This window comes from Myxine glutinosa, chromosome 3 (genome assembly GCF_964187855.1).
Source record: "Myxine glutinosa chromosome 3, kmMyxGlut1.1, whole genome shotgun sequence".
In the NCBI taxonomy this organism is placed as follows: domain Eukaryota; kingdom Metazoa; phylum Chordata; class Myxini; order Myxiniformes; family Myxinidae; genus Myxine; species Myxine glutinosa.
Genome location: NC_136263.1, coordinates 192,635,233 through 192,655,195, shown reverse-complemented (window position 1 = coordinate 192,655,195; position 19,963 = coordinate 192,635,233). Strand labels below are relative to the sequence as shown.

General features: G+C 48.4%; 1 protein-coding gene across 2 annotated transcripts in view; it reads left to right on the top strand.

Moving 5' to 3' along the window:
- The window catches only part of POLDIP3 (DNA polymerase delta interacting protein 3), a 59,595-nt gene that overhangs the window by 9,081 nt on the left and 30,551 nt on the right, over positions 1–19,963 (top strand). For both annotated transcript variants that reach the window (XM_078774914.1, XM_078774912.1), the window contains exon 3: positions 1,778–1,849. In XM_078774914.1, coding sequence (XP_078631040.1) covers positions 1,778–1,849 — 72 coding nt within the window. The remainder of the gene's footprint in view (positions 1–1,777; positions 1,850–19,963) is intronic.

Below are 19,963 nucleotides of genomic sequence, written 5' to 3'. Positions count from 1 at the left end.
GGACGGTCACCACGGGTTTATTGCTCGAACCCACAAACACAGAAACGAGACAAGGAAAATAAATACAACAAATGAAATGCAACAAATAATGGTTTAATGAAGTAAAGCACGGAAATAAAATGGATGGTGAGGTACATCTATAATCCTAACTTGAGACGTCTCCACTCAGACACAAAAAGAGACAGGGGAATGATTAAAGCAAATAAAAAGAAAATCCTCCCCCCCCCCCTCCCCCTTTATTTGCCGGCACTCAGCTCTGGTCTCGACAAAGTTGTTGAATAACGTCGACAGTCCGATGTGGCCTGAAGCCGCCCACACGGGAAACGCACAAGATGGCTCAAAGTTCCTCCTCACTGCGTCACGAACATGAGGCAATTCATGCGGCCGGTCCTGCCTCGCTCTCCACTGCCTCTGAAACGCAACGTGGCTCCAGCTCCCACGAGAAACACCACAGTTCACCAACACCCCTTCCTTCACGATGGGAGAGTTTCCAAAGCTCCGCAAAGTTCTCCTCACGGGCCACCCGAGAGACAAAGGAAAAAGCGTGACTGCCCGATCAAACCGCCAGCACCAGAGAGAGCGAGTGAGAGGGATTCTTCTTCCTCCTCTCCACGATCGCACACGAGCCAGGAACAGCCAAGCCAGGGACAAAAGGCATCCACCTGCCACGAAGCCAAATCGCACCAGCACGAACAAAGGAAAATGGCACCTTCCTTGTTCGTGTCAAGAGACCGAGAGAGCGACAGATTCTTCTTCTTCTTCTCCGGCCCGAGTGAGCTTGCTCTGACAATCACCCCTGGCCAATCGCTCAGGGTGTGGTCTGCCGGCCACTATAGTTTCCATGCCCCTCAACCCACTCTGGGGGTGTGGCCGTGTTCCTTAGTCGATTGGTGGGGCGGGGTTAATTGCTCAATCGGGAATGTTCGGCACTATGTCGGTTGTTGTGGTTAATGGGGCCGATTGCACGGCTGGTCGAGTGAATGTAAAAACATAAAGGAAAATCACAGGAGGCAATTAAATACTGGGAATTATCCTTAAGCCCAATTTAACTAACACAAAACCACCCTCCGTGTGGTGACACATAAACACTCTTAAGCTCACTGTTTCCCTGCTTATGTACATTGAGATGGGCTTCCTACTCGCACACGGTACATGCTAATTTATACAATCCTATCTCCATTATGGCTATTCGTCTTCTACCCCCACAAACGTAACAGTATCTAAATATGGTGTGTCAGTTTAAGGGGGGTATAAAGGGTTTTAAAAGGTCTAAAGGGGTCTCAGGGTCTAAATGTTTAAAACTTGTGTTACAATAGTCCTTAATTAATAGACATACTCATGTGGTTCGACCGAGGATTCATAGTCCACTCGTGTTTTTCGGTTTTATATACAAGAAGTAGATATCAAGTGAATTGGATAAAAATTGACGATTCATGCCTTTGACCTGTTGACCTCAAACAATAGGCATCCAGCTTGTGACTAGCTCTTCCTGGTGGTGAAGCTTCCTCAAGATCGGAGTAAAATGCGACCTGTTGGCGGCAGACACAGACACAGACACAGACACACACCAACCAATGTACTTGTGAATGTTCAATTTTGCAATAGCAAAGAAACAGACAAACACAAGTGAAAACATAACCGTTGTCCATCTTCGGTAATGCGGGTAATAATTACACTTGTTTGTTTTGAAGGTTAGTGCTATTCAGATGAAGGAGAAATTTGATTCGCTCTTCATAGATTGCCTGCCTCCCTGCTTCCTTTCCTCTTTCTTTTACAGTCCTCCTCTCAAGATTCGAAACAAACTACTGGAATGAGTATATTCGTGCCAGGGAAAAGAAGGCAACCGAGAGTAGGAATCCTCACGACTCTCACAATCTTTCGTGATTTATTGCATCGAATGTTGGCATTTCCTGAAATATCCTGAATTTCCTGGCCATTTCCTGAATGTTGGCCATTTCTTTCCTGAAAGTGCTAGTTATGTCCATTTGTTTTCACCGTGTACCCCCCCCCCCCCAGCCCTCTCCCTTCCATAGATCTCCCGATGTCCCTGTGCTCGACTGTTGCTTGTGTGCTTCCCTCTCTCTCCCCCTCTTGTCTCCCGCTCCTTTTACTATGTTTTATGTGTATCTGTTTATGTTTTCGTGTTTTATGCGTTAGCTCTTACACGAGCCTCGGCTGAAAAAAGAAAAGAAAAAAAGAAGTTATAAAAAAAAAAAAAGTGAAAAAAAAAAATATATATAGATATATATATATATGTTATTTATATATATATATATATATATATATATATACAGTAATCCCTCGCTATATCGCGCTTCACTTATCGCGGCTTCGGTACATCGCGGGTTTTTCTCGCTAGTATATGTAAAATTATATATGTGATTTTTCATTATATCGCGGGATTCTGCGGCCTATAGGTATTTTTATTTTTTTAGATTTTAATTATTTTTGCGGTAAAATAAGCATTTTCTAGCCTAAAAAATTAATAATAATATAAATAAAAATATAACACATTAATTAAAACCTATATTAAAAGAATATTACAGTAAATCGAAATAAAATACGCATTATAAATGAGTAGACAAAGAATCGCGCATTTTGAAAGTCCCGTATTCTGGGGGTAATTAACTTGTCCATGATTCTGGGGGTAATTAACCCATCCGTAAGGAGGGTTCTTGGACGGTTCTTCGCTACTTTAAGTAATTTGCAAGGTTGATGCCAAACTGTGTCCTGCAGTTTAATGATCAATATGGTTTTAAGAGTCATCATACTTTGGGTAACCTCTAATTTACAGTAAATTATGTTTACAACTTAGAGACACATGATCATGATGACGATTTCGATGATGTTGTCTAAAGCTGCAATTAAATTAAGTCGCTGAGTAACATGAATGACCGAGGTTGTGGAGGATGGGATTTTTCGGTCATTACCTTTTGATACAGATGAGATATCTGCTTCATCACTGCATCAGATCAGGAATAACCACCCTCCTCACCTCCTCTCCACCCCCCACTGCTTCCTACAAATTAACCATCAGGAAGCTGCTGCATATGCAAGAGGAAGCTAAATGCATTTCTTATTAATTTTCAAAATTAATCATCATCTCTATTTTGAATAGTTCATGAAGACTTCTGTATGCTTAGGCCTCAGGTTTGATTAAAGGCACTTTTGTCAATTATTGCCTTTTGCTTTCAAAAACACAATTTGCATCAATGTAAATACTTTGTTGTACTGTACTTGTGTAGTTCCATGATCATATGTGTATGTTTGTTTGTTAATTAATTGCAATTATAAAAGAACTTGCATCAATGTACTGTCCAGCTATATATACACGTACAAATATTTTTCTAATACGTAAGGACTAAGGATGGGTCTCAAAAGTGTGTTTAAGAGTGTAGAAAGGGTTCATAAGAGCGTGGGAAAGGTTTATAAGAGTATGGGGAGGGTTTTTAAAGGCTTAAAATATATAAAAATAATAAAATTAATATATGGTTTCCACTTCGCGGATTTTCACCTATCGCGGGGGGTTCTGGAACGTAACCCCCGCGATAAACGAGGGATGACTGTATATACACAGTGAAACCTTGACTTACGAGTGCACCAACTTACGAGTTTTCCGAGATACGAGCCGTCGCTCGGGCGGTTTATTGCTTTGAGATGCGAGCCGAGATCTGAGTTACGAGCTTACGCCACCCGCCACCAAGTGGGTTCCGGTCACGTGGTTATCTTGCCGTGCAAGCATCTCTGCCGTATATCGCTGCGGCTTTGTTTTCGCATTTTGGTTATTTTGGAGCTTACGCCACCCGCCACCAGGTGGGTTCCGGTCACGTGGTTATCTTGCCGTGCAAGCATCTCTGCCGTATATCGCTGCTGCTTTGTTTTCGCATTTTGGTTATTTTGGAGCTTACGCCACCCGCCACCAGGTAGGTTCAGGTCACGTGATTATCTTGCCGTGCAAGCATCTCTGCCGTATATCGCTGCTGCTTTGTTTTCGCATTTTGGTTATTTTGGAAAATTTCTTAGTTTTAACCATGGGTCCTAAGAAATTGAGTGCCAAGGGCAGTACTGAGAAGAAGAAGAGGATGATGTGCTTGGAAATAAACACGCAATCGTCGAAAAACATGAGCGAGGTGTGCGTGTTGTCGACTTGGTGAGGCAGTACGATCGTAGTACTTCTACGATATGTACGATTTTGAAGCAGAAGGAGTCGATAAAGGCTATAACGCCAGCCAAGGGCGTTACGATTATTTCAAAGCTCCGGACCTCTATCCATGAAGAGATGGAGAATTTGTTGTTTGTGTGGTTGACGGAGAAGCAGCTCGCAGGAGATACCGTGACCGAGAACATCATGTGTGAGAAGGCCCGAGACATTTACGGGGATTTGGTGCAGCAGGCGGCGGGAACATCAACGGACAAGGCATCGGAAGTCATTCAAAGCCAGTCGGGGATGGTTTGATAATTTTAAGAAGAGGACCGGCATTCACTCCGTCGTCAGGCATGGTGAGGCAGCAAGCTCGGATGTGAAGGCAGCTGAAGATTTTATTATAACTTTTGCCGAACTGATAGAAGCCGAACGATACATCCCCCAGCAAATCTTCAACTGTGACGAGACAGGGCTCTTCTGGAAAAAGATGCCGAGGAGGACGTATATAACGGCAGAGGAGAAGAGCATGCCAGGCCACAACTTGTTCAGAGTGCCGGCGACAGCTCGCCTTCTCTTTGTGGAAAACACGGTGAGATCCTTAACATCCAACAACTAATGGGACACAAACGGGGCGCCCAGTTTAGCGGTACACACATTGATGAATCACCCTGCCTGTGAAACACCGACATGACAGGTTATAGCTGGGTTGGGATTCAAACCCAGGCTGGACAGTTTAGAGTCAAGTGTGCGTACCTCCAGTCCAGGCCATCCTGCCAACTTGTATGCTGCATACAGGTGAAATATAAAGCGCGAGATATTTTTATATATACTGTATATTTCAAAAAAAATTGGTGTGGTTTTTGGGGGGCTGGAACGGATTAATAGCATTTCAATGCATTTTAATGGGGAAATTTAATTTGAGAAACGAGCAAATTGAGTTATGAGCTCGGTCACAGAACGAATTAAACTCGTAAGTCAAGGTTTCACTGTGTGTGTATATATATATATATATATATATATATATATATATATATATATATATATGTATATATATATATATATATATATTTACGGATCTCAGAGACGGCACTCCCCTTAGGGGGGGGGGTTAATCCCCTTGGCCTGTTAAGCCGGCCGTTTCTGGTCCTGGTACTTGTAACGCTATTTTGCGGGGTGGGATTGATCAGGGTTATTGGTCAAGGTGTTATCCCGAATACCTTCACCAATCCCTCCGCAAGACAGGGAGACAAGTACCGCTCGAACCACGGACAAGATGGTATTTGCCGAGCGGTTTAGCAATCCGCGGTTCGAGCCGTTATTAATTGACTAAACCCGATTCCGAGCGTTGGCCAAATCGTGCCACACGTATTCAATCGAAAGAAAAGACTAAAGCGATCGGGGAAGAATGAAACCAAAAGGGTAAGAAATAATAGACATTTATTAATTATGTACAACAAACCAAAGGAAGAGAACGAAAGTAATATACAGGACGAAGAAGAAGAAGATACACAGGGCAGCCTTAAACAGTCTTATATTAAAATCCCAGACAACAAAAAGGACAGACAAACAGACTTACACGACAGGGAATGGCAGGCAGGAATCACTGGAGGAGGGGATGAGAAGGCCCAGGCAGACTGGCGTTGAGGTCCGGCTCCAGGAGTCGACTCGCGTCGTGACGGGAAACCCTGACAGGCAGCCCCCCCTCCCGGGGGCTCGCGTGCGTCCCCCGTCCCTCTAAAGACTACCCCTGTCGGTGTCGATGCTTGGGTCACCTCGTCGCAACCCGCTGCCCACTCCATACTCGCACACCCCGGCTCACCAACACCTCTCACACTCCCCATGGTCGGACATCCCTGCGCACACTCTCCACACACTCTGGACCAGTCGCACACCTTACCATTGGCCTCTCACGAACGCCCGGGTCTATACCAACCCCCAAGCTCGCTGAACCTCCCCTCACACCATATACATTTCCGATCATATCGCCACTCACCTCGGCGCTTCTTCCTCTTCGCTCCTCCTCCGCCACCTGCAAACTTTATCTGGCTAGCAAGTACGTCATCACGATGTGAGCACAGACCTTGTACCAATTCCATCACCTCCTCCTTTATTTCATTCTTCGTCTCCCTTCGTCTCTTTTTAATTTCACTCACCCCTTCTTCCACCTCCTCAAACTTTTGTTTCACCCCCTCTATTTCCCGGTGCGCCCCCACAAGTTCTTCTTCTAAGGTCACCTTGGTCGTCTCTATATGGTTTCTGATCTCTCATTCTTTCGCCCCCAACGCATCTACCACCTCACCCAACCTCTTCGTCAGCCCCTCGTGTACCATCTGGCACTCTTTCTTCGTCGCTATAGGCTCCTTTTTTATTTCTTTCTGTGCCGATTTCACCCCCCCTATCACGGCCGTGTTCTTACCCACTTGCTCCCCTAACTCCTTTTGTCCCACTGTCAGCTTCTCTACTTCCCGCGTCAACTCCTCTATACCCCCCTGTAATCTAGCCGTACTCTTTCTCACCTCTTTCTCCACACGCTCCTCACACTGCTTTACCTCGTCGGGTACCCCCGCGACCTCTTCACTCACCCCTCGCCTTATATCCTCCCCCATTTCTTCCATTTCCCTCTTAGATGCCACCCTCATTTGTGCCAATTCGTTCTTTTGGGCGTCCAATTTGCTTTCCAGCCAGTTTTTTACCTCCTCTATCTGATCCCCCATTTGTTTTATTTCCCGGGTGGATTTATCCCCCATTTCCCTCAATTGGCCCCCCATCTTGTCTTCTAACCCCGTTAACCCGTCCTTCACTCCTTCCATTTGGTTCTCCTGGGTGGCCATCCTGTTTTCCAACCCCACTAACCCCTCTTTCATTTCTTTCATTTGATCACCCATGTCCTTCAATTGCCCCCCCAACTGGCTTTCTAATCCCCCCAATTTGCTTTCTAACCCCCCAATTTGATTTACCAATTGCTCCCCGATTCTAGTTTCCAAATTACTTAACCCGTCTCTCAATCCCCCAATTTGGTTTCCCACATCGTTTTTCAATCCCCCAATTTGGTTTCCCACATCATTTTTCAATTCCCCAATTTGGTTTCTCAATTGCTTACTATCGGCCATCATTTCTCCCATCTCCTTACTCAATCCCCCAATTTGCTCCTGCGTTCTGTCCACCCCCATTTGTATGGCTGCCTGTAGCTGCGCAATGAGGGCCTGCATATCCATCCCTCCCATTTGCGCAGCGGGCGCGGCCCTCGTCGCCATGTGCGAGGCGCCGCCATTTTGTTCGCTTGCAACCCCTGCTGCTGCACCCTCATTAACTGCATCCTCCTCCATTGCCAATTGCTCCACTTCTTCCCGGGGGTCCTGGGTTAATTCTAACTCCTCCCCATCTACCCCCACCGGCATCCGATCGCCTTGGCTATCCATGGCACGATTTAAAATTTAGGTGTTAATAAAAATTCCGGCCGCTCGTAATTTTGACCAAATTTGTCCAAAGGATAAAAAATTTGGTTCGGGTTCCAAATCCCACTCCTGACACCAATTGTTACGGATCTCCGACGTCGGCCTTCCCCTTATCAAGGGGGGGTTACTCCCCTTGCCTTTTATCTGGCCGATGCGATCCCTAAGCTATCACGTTCCTTCCGGTCGGTGTTAAATAGGGTTGTTGGTCGAATTTAGTCCTATTGCCTAAGTACTAACACCGACTGTGAAGCAAGGAAATAACTCCCACTGGAATCACGGATATTGATTGAATATGCCGAGTGGATAGCAATCCGCGACCCGAGCTGTTAACAAGGACTAGACCCGATTATAGCGGTTCCTAATCGTGCCACGCGTACCCAATGGAGAAAAGACTAGGACGATCAAACTTAGGAAGAAACCAGGAAGAACAAGGCAATTTATTACAATGTACAAAAAGAGGAAACGAAAGAATGTACAAGGAAAGAGGAAGGAAAAGAACACAGGGCAGCCTTAATAACAGTGTTATTCTATTCCCTGGACACGGGCCCGATCACTCTCAGATTCAGTCTCAGACTTCAGACTCACGCGGGGATGTAGAAGGTAGGGTGGAAGGTCCGACGATGGCGTTCAGGCTCCGGTCCGGCTCCGGTCCTCGACCCGTACCAGGCGATGATGGTGGACGGCAGACAGCTCTCCGCGTAGCGTAGGCACGAGCGGACAATTAGTGTGTCGGGGAAAGGTCGGTAAGCTGGGCTAGCGCGACTTTGGGGCTCTTGGCTGCGTATGTAATATGCATACCGGCGCCTTTACACGCGCTCCCGGTATTACTCGCTCCAAGCGCCCCTTCCCCAATGTCCTGCACGCTGCAGTTCTCGGCAATGCGTGCCGTGCGCTTGTCCTTTGCAAGCTGGTTGCCACAGCGCGTCTTTCCCTCTCATACTCAACTCTCGTACCAGTCCTTTTCATGCGAGCTCGCCCAGTCAGTCCTCTCCGCACAGTCCTGTGTAATGAGCGCTGCTGCGTAAGTCCTAATGAGGGCTTTGTGTCCGCGCTTTTATAAGCCAAGCCAGCGAACGCTCTCGAAGCCCCAACCACGCCCGGTCAGGCGATCTCCCCTCAGCCCTGGTTGGCTGGTGAGGGCTTACCGGCTCCGCCTTGATGGCTGTTTGAGGTGGCCGCACCGCCATCCTTGCGCTCCGCCCCCCCTTTTCGGGCCTCACCTCGTGGCTTTTGGGCTGGTTTGACGGAAGCCCAAGGGCAGCGAAGGCTGCTGGCCAAGGAGCGTAACAAATTGGGAGGGCCGATGGGGTATAGACTGAAGAGCGCTTAATGGCGTCGCTTGGAGGGAGGCTGCCAAAATGAACGAAAGGGGCCTACTCTTATTTGCTTTACGCAACGCAGATGCAACTACTGGACATGGCCTTATCTAAACACATACTAAGAAATAACTACCGTCCTAAGGTGACCAACGTGTTGCATGTGGCCTATCTATGGGGTGCAACCTTTAACCTTTAATGATGTTATCTGTGTGAGTTCTCAAAACCGCAACAATATGTATATATATATTAAATAAAAATATATATAGAGTATATATTGTTGCGGATATGAGGATTGAGTTTTTTTGATTGTGTTGTATTGTATAGTAAATGGTTGTGAATTATTGTTTTAGTCTGAGCCCTCCTTGCTCCAGTGTGTATAAAGGTCAAAGGGCGTTCCGGTAGTTAATTCCATAAAGCATACATTGAAGGACACTATAATACCCTTGTTCAGTAGCTTATATCCTTATTATGTGTGTTAGGGTAAGGCTGTGTCTCCCATTAATTTAAATACTCCATTGCACCAAGTGAAATAAGAGTAGATCCCCTTTCATTTCATTTCAATGGCCAACTGCATTTTGGGCGGTTTTCTTCAACCACCATTGGCCACGAGGCAAGGTTGGGGAAGAAAGGCGTGCCCGCCCATCGTAATCAAGGGCGGAGCCAGAGGGTCGCGCGACCAACCAGGGCTGAGGTGAGCACACCGATGGGCGTGTCCTGAAGGCCGGCGGCTTGATCGCCGGAGGCGTTATAAAAGCGCGCGCGCAAGAGTGCTCAGGAGTTGCGTAAGGAGGTCCATGACAAGAGTTGCGGCAAAGAGATCACCGAGAAGAGAGTTGAGTAAGGGACCCCTGAAGAGAGCAGCTTGAGCCACCGCGGCTGCATCAACAGCAGCTTGAGCCACCGCGGCTGCATCAACAGCAGCTTGAGCCACCGAAACTGCAGCCACAGCAGCTTGGGGCCTGGACGGACGTTTTGAGCAGGACCGAAAAGGAACGGCGGCTGCCAAACGCGCCGATCGAGCTGCGGTATCCGTAGACCGGCCTCCCCCCTCCAAGCCATCCACCTCCGCCATTCCTATCATCATTCCCCGTGTGAGTCGTCTTCGTTTGTTCTGTCCTGGCTATTTAATTAAGTTTGTATAAGCTAGGTTGCACTGTGTCTAAAATCTTCTGTAAATTATTTTCTTATCTTTCCTTCTTCCTTGGTTATATTGAGCCTGTACATAGTAAATAAATTAGATTCGTATTTCCAACCTTTTTCTCTGCTTCATCTTCACATCCGTGTCGCCTTAGTCTTTTCCATATTGAATATCTGTGGCGCGATCCGGCCAACGTTCGGGAATCGGGTAAGTCGGGGTAACTGTTAGGCCGCGGTGCCATCCGCTCGGCAAACCAACATCCTTCTCCGCGGGCCGTAACAATATATATAGTATATATATCGTGTATATCCGGGGACATGGCAGGCCACTCAATATGCTCGACACCACGGTCAGCAAGAAAGTGTTGGATCATGCGAGCATGATGAGGCCGTGCATTGTCATCTTGGAAGACAAAGTTTCCTTGAAAGGCTGCACGAGCAAATGTAAGCAATGTTTCTTCCAGAATGGCCCTGTACTTGAACTGGTTCAGGTTTCCATTCAGAACAACCAGGTCAGTTTTGCCCCCTGCATGAAAAGCATCCCAAACGGTCACCCCACCACCTCCAGCTTGGACTCTTGGCACTATACAATCTTCGTTGTGGGCTTCATGCACTTGTCTGCGCACTCGGACGCGGCCATCTTAACGATAGACCAGAAATCTAGACTCGTCACAAGGTCACGTGATTCCATTGTCCTGGCTGCCATTGACGGTGCTCTCTGGCCCACTGCAATTGGCGCTGGCAGTGTTGTCTTGTCAGGCGTGGCTTTCTCAGGGGACGCCTGGCACGATAGCGTTCTTGAACCAGTCGTTGGTTGACTAGCCTTCTGGATGCAGGCACATTTGTCAGTTGCTGCCACTCAGCCCGAAGCCGATTAGCTGACTTGGTACGGCCATTGCGGACTAACCGGTGCAGCTGGCGATCATCCCTCCTTGTGGTTCTGTGGGGACGTCCTGGCCTCGATATTGGAGTATGGAGTAGGGACACCCCTCTGAGCATTTCGTTTCGGGATCTTTGACACCTGACCTTGAGTGATGCCATACTGCCGAGCAATAGCACGCTGTTTCATGCCGGAATTTTGTAAAGCCACCACTCCATGACAAACAGCATTGTCGAGTTGACGGACCATCTCCAGAGGAAGCGGCAATAACTTTTGTAGACGTGTAGCAGTTGTTTTCCACTAATACAGAACGCAACAACCCTTATATACCCGATTGTGAAGCCAATCATCAAATGTACCTGTCCGTACATTTTGTCACGCCACCTGTGATATAATCCTGTTATTGACTTCTTGCTGCGACAGACAATCAGGTTCATGGTTCTTTCAACAAAGAAATCACCGAAGCGTAAAAGAAACTCACCAGATTGATATACTGAGTTCGGAAAGGAAACCCAAGTCAAGAAAAAAAAAAAATTCCATATTAAATGCCAAGTCTGTATATACTAGCTTGGCTCGGCTCACTGCGCTCGCCTCACCAAGCGTCGTTACTGAGGAAAGGGCTTATTTTAGCTGAGAATAATGACTGTACCTGAGTTGCTGTGTTGTCATGATTTACACCAATCATAATACAAACAATTATTTTGCACAAATGTATTTGTTGTGTTTGTGATATTACATTTTAATAAGCAATTTAGGTTGAAGATTCAGGTTGAATGTTTTTTTTTCCAAGAAAGAACCCCTCAGCACATACATAGGGGAGGGGTAGGTGCAGACTGGAAGTTCGAGTCGATTACACCTCACCACCACGTCATTCAAAACACCTCACCACCAAGTAATTTAAAACACCTCACAGCCATAAAATACGTAATAAAAACACTTCACAGCCATAAAACACGAATTAAAAACACCTCACAGCCATAAAACTCGAAATAAAAACAACCTCACAGCCATAAAACACGTAATAAAAACACCTCACCACCACGAAATTAAAAACACCTCACAGCCATAAAACACGGAATAAAAACACCTCACAGCCACGAAATTAAAAACACCTCACCACCATGTCATTTAAAAACACCTCACCACCAAGTAATTCAAAACACCTCATCACCACATAAGTAAAAACACCTCACCCCCATGTAATTATAAATACCTCACCACCATGTGATTTAAAAACACCTCACCACCATGTGATTTAAAAACACCTCACCACCATGTCATTTAAAACACCTCACCATCAAGTAATTCAAAACACCTCACCACCACATAATTCAAAATACTTCAACACCACGTGATTCAAAACCACCACAACGTTATTAAAAACACTCCACAACCATGGAAACAAAAGTTTGAGGGAGTCGTTAAGTGACAACACAGACACTGCCCAGATGTGTAGATATATAGATAAATATACACACACACACACACACACACACACACACACACACACACACACACACACACACACACACACACACACACACACACACACACACACACACACACACACACACACGTACCCGAGTTGGCGTTTTGTCATGGTTTAAACCAATCATAATTCAAACAATTATTTTGCACAAATGTATTTGTTATACGTGATATCATATTTTATAAACAATTGAAGTTGAAAAAAAAAAATTTCCCCCAAAAAATTCCAAAAAAAGAAAATTGAAAAATTTTCACAAACAATACCCTTAGGACATACCGACGGGAGAGATATGTGCATACCAGAGGTTTGGTACGATTTCACAAAAGTTTGAGAAAGTAGTTCAGTGACGAGACAACACAGGACAGACGCTGCACAGATATATATATATATATGTGTGTATGTGTGTGTATATATTGTTGCGAATATGGAATTTGGCCTCCATATCCGCTTGTAAATATTCCCCTATTTTCTCCGATACTCCCCAACTCTCCCTTACCCCATTCCCTAGTCCCATTGTCTGTAAACAACACCCATTAGAGCCGATCTTCCCCTTCATCCCCCCATTAAATGTCGTGCCCAGGTCCCCCGCACCACACGTAGACAATTATAGGACATCTTGCTAGTTATTCTTAATCTATGTCAGTTAAGGACTTGTTTCCATTAATTATGACTCTTCGTTGCACCAGAATGTGATTATATGGCACCTGTTAGGAAGTTTAGGACCTCCCCATACCTCTCCGCATCTCTTCCCCATGAAGAAGCGCCAACTACAACAACAACAACAAAAGAGGGGGGCGGCGCGGTGACGGCATGGGGAGTGGGCGTCCTCCTTCCGGCTCGGTTAGCCGCCATTGACCACGCGCTCCACGGGGTTACCACGAAGGGGCTCCCTGTCGGCCCCTCGTCAAGGGCGGAGCCGGTAACCCCCGCACCCAATGAGAAGCCATGGGCCGATGCCATCTGGGGCGGCGCTAACGAGCCGAGGGCGTGTCACTCCCCGCCGGATATACGCGGCCCCGCGCCGGACGTGACGAAGATGCGCCCCGAGCTTGGAAGGACAAGACGCCACCCTCCCGAGCGCTGAGCGACCTCCCCGGCATCTCCACCAAAGTCGCGACCCACGAGCGCTGAGCGACCTCCCCGCATCTGCTGGACACCACCGTACGTGATTCTGTCCCTGAGCCAGGTGCACCTGAGCCATCGACTGCCGCTTTCCTTGCCATCAAATCCCGTGTGAGTCAGCGTTGTCCCGTTTATCTGTGGTCTGTCTAGGGTTAATATAAGAGTGTGTCTAAGTGCCTGTCTTCCTATGCTGTCCCTCTTGTAGTTGTAATCTAACCTTTTTCCGTACGAATATACTTGAGAACTGAACCCCCGGTGTCGTATTGTGTCATTATAATCCAGCCGGGTGTCTTCTTTTTCTTATTGAGCCAGCATAGCGCGATTAGTCAACCCCGGGTACAATCGGGTAACTTGTACGGATACGGCGGCCATCCCGCTCGGCCCACCATACCATCAAAGTCGTATCTGTAACAATTGGTGTCGAGGAGTGGAATTCGAACCCGGGACTAAATTAGTTAGGCCCAAATTTTGGGAGGGAAAATCGATTCGGAGCGCGTTTCCCGCGCGAAATTATAACGGCGAAATTTCAATTTGTTTTACGAAAATAAAAAAATAAAAACCGAATTTTGAAAGTCGCGCTATGGCGGATCAAGACGGCTGGGGTCCGGTAGGGGAGAGTGAAGCAGGGTCGGTCCAGGACCAAATTGAGGGACATGAGGGACATGAGGAGAGCGAAACAGCGGGGGTAGCAGACGCGCGAAATTGCGCCTCGCACATAGCTACGGCGGCCGCACCCGCTGCACAAGTGGGAGGGATGGCCCAGATGCAGGTCCTCATGGAGCAATTTATGGCGCAAATGCAGGCGTCCCTCAAACTGCAGAGTAACCAATTGGGGAACCGGATGGATGCTCAGAGTGAGCAAATGAGGGTTGATAGTGGGCGAATGGAGGGCCAAATGGGGGTAATGGGAAACCAAATGGGGGTAATGAGGGACGAAGCGAGGGGTACCAGTGAGAAGTTAGACAATAATTTTGAGGAGTTAGACAAGAAAATTGAGAAGTTAGACAATAATTTTGAGGAGTTAGACAAGAAAATTGCGAAGTTAGACAATAATTTTGAGGAGTTAGACAACGGGATAAAAGAAGTAAAGAATGGGTTAACGGGGGTAGAAAATAGAATGGCTGCCCAGGAGAATCAGATAGAGGGAGTGAAAAATGGGTTAGAGGGGTTAGAAAACAGTATGGAAGGCAAATTGAGGGACATGAGGGACCAAGCGGAAAGGGAAGTTAAACAAATGGAGCAGCAGATAGAGGGGGTCAGAATAGGGGTAGAAACCAAACTGGATGCTCACAGGGAGGAAATGGAGCAGATGAGGGTGGCATCTGGGCAGGAGATGCAAGTGATGGGAGAGGAGATCAGAAGAGGAGTGAGTGAGGAGGTCGGAGGAGTGCGCGAGGAGGTGAGGCACTGTAAGGAGCACATGGAGAAGGAGGTGAGAAAGGGGACTGTAAGATTACAAGGGGGTATAGGGGAGTTGACGCTGGGAGTAGAGCAGCTGACGGTGGGACAGACGGAGTTAGTGGAGCAGGTTCAAAGGAACACTGCGGTATTAGGGGGTTTAAAGGCGACACAAAAAGAACTAAAAGATGACTTGATAGCGACAAAGAGGGAATGTCAGATAGTACGTGAGGGACTGACAACGAGGTTGGACGAGGTGATAGAGGTAATGGAGACGAAGGACCGGCAGGTGAGGACGCACATGGAAACGGTCAAGGTAGCCTTGGAGGACGAGCTTGAGGAGACGTACCGGGGAATAAAAGAGGTGAAGCACAAATTAGAAGAAGTGGAAGAAGGGATGAGCGAAATTAAGAAGCGACGGAGAGGGGATAAGAAAGAGATAAAAGAGGAGATAAAAGAATTGGTCCAAAGTCTGTGGTTGGATCGTGATGATGTGCTCATTAACCGGATGAGGGATTCGCAGGTGATGGAGGAGAAGCGAAGAGGAAGAGGACCCGGTGTAAGTGGTGACCAATATGGTCGTGCGTATGATGCGCCAGGGGATTTAATAAGCTTGGGGGTCGAGATAGACCCGGGTGTTCGTGAGAGGCCGTTGGTGAAGTGTGCGACTGGTCTGGTGTGCGAAAGAGGAGGTGTGCAAGAAAGTCCGACTCTGGGGTGTGTGAGGAAAAAGTGCGTGCCAAGGAGTGAGGGTGCTGGCGAGAGTGAGTCGGTCGTAGCGCGTGTGCGAGGGAGCACATGGAAGCGCGGTGTGGTGAGTGTTACAGAGGGTGTGACGGGAGAGTGTGCGCAAGAGTGTGCGCGAGAAAGGTGTGTAACGGACAGGTGCCTGAGGAAAGAGTGCGCTGTCAAAGGCAAGGAAGAATGCACACCTGTGGGGAGTGTTACAGAGGGTGTCACGCAAGAGTGTGCGCGAGAAAGGTGTGTGACGGACAGGTGCATGAGGAAAGAGTGCGCTGTCAAGAGTAAGGGTGAGTGCGCTGTCAGGAATGGAGGTGAAAGTAGTGAGAGTGACATGGAGCGTGAGTTAGTTGTGACAGGTGAGCGAGGATGTACACCTGGGATGGAAGGATGCACACCTGGAATGGTAGAGCGTGAGTGGGAATGCACGCTGGAGTTGGTGGTGAGGCACGTGGTTGGGTGTGCGAATGAGAGCACACCTGTGATTGTCACAGAGGAGGTGACTGAGGAGGGGGCGCGAAGAGGTGTTTTGGTGAGGTGTGCGACCAACGAATGTGTGCCAAAGTGTTCGGTGGTCAGGTGTGTGACCAAGTCTGTGAGTGGAATGAGAGTACCTGGGTGTGTAAGGAAAGGTACGAGGAGCATGAGCACGGCTGGATGTGTGAGCAAGGAACGGGCTGCGGGGTGTAAGCGTCCAGGTGAAGCATCGACGTTACACGGGTTAGAGTTTAGAACGACTTATAGCCGAATCGGGCCCTCGGTGCGTGCTGGGCCTCGCTTTGAACGGCCGCGTCCGTGCTCCACCAGGCGGAGCGGGCGGCAGGATAGGAAGGGTCGTCATGGCGACCACTTTTTGGTGAGGCATTCCGGCAGGCCGAGATCGAGCCATGGGATGGCTCCGTGCCGAGATGGTGCGTGGGATCTCGGCACGGGTAAGCCCCCGTCCCTGCCCCGAATGCCGGACGCATCCAGCCGCCGGCACAAAACAACCAACATTCATTGTTTGGCTTTACGAAGCCGGGCTTTGGACAGGGATTGGCGCACCGAGAGGTATTAGTGAGTAGACTGGGTGATGAGGATAGTGTTTTGGACCCAAAATTAGAGAAAAACAAAATTTGATGATTGGCAAGGGATTGGCAGTAGTGATTGGCAGATGATGGGTAGTGATTGGCAAATTTTTGATTTATTGAAATTTGATGTGCAAAATTGGTAGTGAGAGACCCCCGATGTGGTGGGATGGCAAATCCACCATCCTTCCCATGTGGGGGGCAAAGGAGCAATAGATTATGGGGTGTATGGCAGTGAAAACTAGCCCGGGTGGGTTAGGATATGGTGTGTAGGGATCTAGCGAAGATGACATGAGGTAACGTTAAGGTTAGTTAGTGACTGATACCTGTAGTGGGGACGCAGGTAGATTAGAGTGGATGATAATGACGAGGGAGCGCAATAGTTTAAAGGGACGACTGGGAAGCGCAAGTTTCAGAAGGGAGTAGTTAGCTGAGATGATGCCGTGTGTGTGAGGATGGAACAGGTGTGATTGCACAGGTGTGCAACTGGACAGGTGTGTGGAGCAGTGTGTGAGTAATGAGTGTTGTGGATCAGCGCGAATGCGCTTGGGGAGAGAAGGGTGCAGGTGGCACCAGGTGTGAGAGCACAGGTGTGCAGGTACCGGTGTGTGGAGAGAGTTGGAGTGAGTGGTACGGAGTGGTGTGCATGGTGCGAAGGTGTGGATGGGGGAAGAGTGGACCCCTTTCACGAGCACCCGGGGCGGGTAGTGTAAGTGTTAGGTAGAGGGTGCAGGTAAATTGTGGTTGGATATTGGCATTTGTGGTGCGGTTGCAGAATGGTGTTGTGAATGGGTGCATTAGTGTTGTGGAAATGGCTGGGCGTGTAGCCTGTTAGTGTGTGTAGTTGGTTGGGCACTCCACCACTGTGAGGATGTCGGCCAGGTGAGGCCGCAGGTGGGCTCTGGGAGCCGGTAGTTGTGAGTGGGTGCCTGAGGATCCCGGGTGTGGATCGGGCAGCCCAGTGCCAGAGAGGGCACGGAGTGGGGAGAGAGCCAGAGGGCCTACCCCAGGTAGTTAGGTTAGGGTGAGGAGCAGGTAAGCTCGGAGGCAACTGCAGTGGTGGAGGTGTGCAGGTGGGTAGACCCACTGGGAGAGGTACACGCCGCAGCCCAGAAATTGTGCGAGGGCACCGGGAGATGAATCGGGGGAGTGAGACCCCAAATTGAAGAGCACCACAGTTTGGCCAATGGGAATTGGTTTTTAGAACCCATAGTGTAAGAGGGCCAATGGGTTGGCCGGAGAAAGACCCCGGGTAGTGTAAAGTTGTTAAAGTCATTTAGGAAATAGTTAGGATTGATGAACCTGTCGCACCATACGCAGCCACTTACCTGTGGTGATGATGATGACTCCACACCTGTGTTTTCGTTGTTTGTGTTGCAGAAATGAGAATTGCTGTTGGATTTGTGAGACGCATCACGACGTGGATGAGACATTGGGGTGATTCCATCTCTCCCTCCCTAGGAGGGACTGATGATGAATTGGTGATGGCAAATTTTGATGTTGAGTTGGAAATGGCAAATTTTGATGAGAGTTGAAAATGGCAAATTTGATTGGTTAGGAGGGAGAGAAGACGAATTTGGTATATGGGAGGAACGGGGAAGACAGTAGGGATGTTTGTGGATTTGTAAAGTAGATGTTTATGGGTAGTGTTGTGTTTTGTTGATACAGTAAGGGGTAAGGGAGGGGCCATGTAGGTTACCTGGTGGGGGGGGCGTACGATAGGAACGTACCTGTCTCACCTGGTTCCCATGTGCCCCCAGTGTGCATTACCTTACATTGCGTGCACTTTTGCGCCCTTACCACCTTACTCACTTGTCTGCTTCTTTTGTCTCCCACCTCCGAGGATCTGGCTTTGGGGTAGAGAGAGAGGAGAGAGAGGTGCTGGCTGCGCAGTTGTGGGCCTGCACTTTCGCTGTTGGCTGCCTGGATCGATACACCATATGGACCGCAATGTTTGTGGCCACCCACAATGGACCGCAGTTCGTTTGCGGCCAAGCACCACCCGGGGATGGACCTATGGGTCAACGTGGCACCTATGCCATACAGGTGAACCACTTTATAGTTAACACCACCAAGTGCACCACAAGAAGAGCAAGAGACACCTGCAGGGTTAGGGGTTGTTGAAGTTATTTTTATTCCAATGAACAATGGTGACTGCACCGATTGGTGGTGGGGTGGTGCTTTTGATGCTGGGAAAGGGTGCTCTGCACGTTATTAAAGGCCGTCGGCCACAGAGCACTCGTGGGTTGGTGTATCGATGTTGGCAAGCGCGCTCTCTCTATGCATAACATCTGCATGTGTTCCTCCAAAAACAGGTCCTGGATCGTAGTGTAAATAGCAGCGTAGTCTTGTAAATAATGCTCCCTACCGGCTGTATGTTTAGTTTGAGAATTCTTTCCGGATTCGGTTATCCTGTGGGTGTGTTTCTGTGAGGAGAAGGGTGCAACGTCGCAGGGGGACATATTTACTCATTTGTGAATATCTGTAAAACTGTCGCACTCAGGGTAGAGTTAATAGTAGAGGGAACTACATTGCGTGCCACACTAAAGTAGGTAAAAATTTATCGGGTCGGGACGCCCCGAGGGTAGAGAAGGGTGCAATGTTGCGAATATGGAATTTGGCCTCCATATCCGCTTGTAAATATTCCCCTATTTTCTCCGATACTCCCCAACTCTCCCTTACCCCATTCCCTAGTCCCATTGTCTGTAAACAACACCCATTAGAGCCGATCTTCCCCTTCATCCCCCCATTAAATGTCGTGCCCAGGTCCCCCGCACCACACGTAGACAATTATAGGACATCTTGCTAGTTATTCTTAATCTATGTCAGTTAAGGACTTGTTTCCATTAATTATGACTCTTCGTTGCACCAGAATGTGATTATATGGCACCTGTTAGGAAGTTTAGGACCTCCCCATACCTCTCCGCATCTCTTCCCCATGAAGAAGCGCCAACTACAACAACAACAACAAAAGAGGGGGGCGGCGCGGTGACGGCATGGGGAGTGGGCGTCCTCCTTCCGGCTCGGTTAGCCGCCATTGACCACGCGCTCCACGGGGTTACCACGAAGGGGCTCCCTGTCGGCCCCTCGTCAAGGGCGGAGCCGGTAACCCCCGCACCCAATGAGAAGCCATGGGCCGATGCCATCTGGGGCGGCGCTAACGAGCCGAGGGCGTGTCACTCCCCGCCGGATATACGCGGCCCCGCGCCGG